Raw genomic sequence first — 1010 nt, 5'->3', positions numbered from 1 at the left:
GATACAATACTTTCATTTGAAAGGTCTTAGCCCAACCAATATCAAAGCCGAGCTGGATTCTACTCTGGAGGAGTCTGCTCCTTCGTTTACAACAGTAAAATATTGGATGTCAGAGTTTAAACGAGCTGCGAAGACGAACATCGCAGTGGTTGACCAAGTGAGGTGACCATTCCAGAAATGGTGAAAAAATCCACAAAATGGTATTGGGTGACCGTCGATTGAAAGTGCGCGAGCTAGCAGACATGGTAAACATTTCAAAAAGTGCTGTACATCGCATATTAGCTGAAAATTTGGAGATGAGAAAGCTGTGCGCAAGGTGGGTGCCGCGCTTGCTCACAATCGAACAAAAGCAGCGTCGAGAGGATGTTGAGTTAAAGTTCGAATTGCTTCCCCACGCACCCTATTCGCCAAATTTAGCCCCCTCGGATTATTTTCTCTTTCCAAACTTGAAAAAATGGCTCGGTGGTTTAGAAGAAGATTTACTAACAATGAAGAGGTGGAGTCTGCGGTTAATGGTTATTTTGAGGAATTCAACGGTTCTTACTATAAACAGACCATCGAAGCTATTGAACATCGCTGGGAAAAGTGCATCGAGCTAAAAGGAGACTATGTTCAGAAATAAAGATATTTTTTCCCAAATTTTTTGTGTTTTCTTTGTTAGGTCGGGCACTTCTGGTACCCAGCCTCGTATTTAATATACATATGTTCCCCTTACATAAAATATAAACATACATTAATATTTTTAAAAACCTACAAAATACAAAGATTTATTTTTATATTTATATTTATATTTAGAAACAAAGTGTGGATTTCCTTAATTTTGTTTATTCATATACATATAATATATATATATGTATCAAAGATTTTTTTAATTTTATCGTACAAAGAATCTGTTAGTAAAGAATAATAGTAATAGAAGTAATATATTTTTCAGTTTCTTTCAGGCTGTCCATAATTTTTTAGATCCATCCGTATTGTGGTCTAATATTGTTTAGTGTTATTTGCCTAAA

The 1010-nt window shown here is 35.4% G+C and overlaps 1 protein-coding gene across 2 annotated transcripts in view; it reads right to left on the bottom strand.

Annotated features, from left to right (window-relative positions):
* Positions 1-810: 810 nt before the first annotated feature.
* Positions 811-1010, bottom strand: part of LOC108753099 (cuticle protein 16.8-like) — a 24964-nt gene continuing 24764 nt past the window's right edge. For both annotated transcript variants that reach the window (XR_001939599.1, XM_018494437.1), the window contains one exon: positions 811-1005. Coding sequence is in view for 1 of the 2 variants with exons in the window: in XM_018494437.1 (XP_018349939.1) it covers positions 982-1005 (24 nt within the window). In the remaining variant the exon portion in view is untranslated. The remainder of the gene's footprint in view (positions 1006-1010) is intronic.

The sequence above is a fragment of the Trachymyrmex septentrionalis genome, unplaced genomic scaffold, assembly GCF_001594115.1.
Source record: "Trachymyrmex septentrionalis isolate Tsep2-gDNA-1 unplaced genomic scaffold, Tsep1.0 scaffold65, whole genome shotgun sequence".
Classification (NCBI taxonomy): Eukaryota; Metazoa; Arthropoda; class Insecta; order Hymenoptera; family Formicidae; genus Trachymyrmex; species Trachymyrmex septentrionalis.
This window is presented reverse-complemented; position numbering and strand designations above follow the sequence as displayed.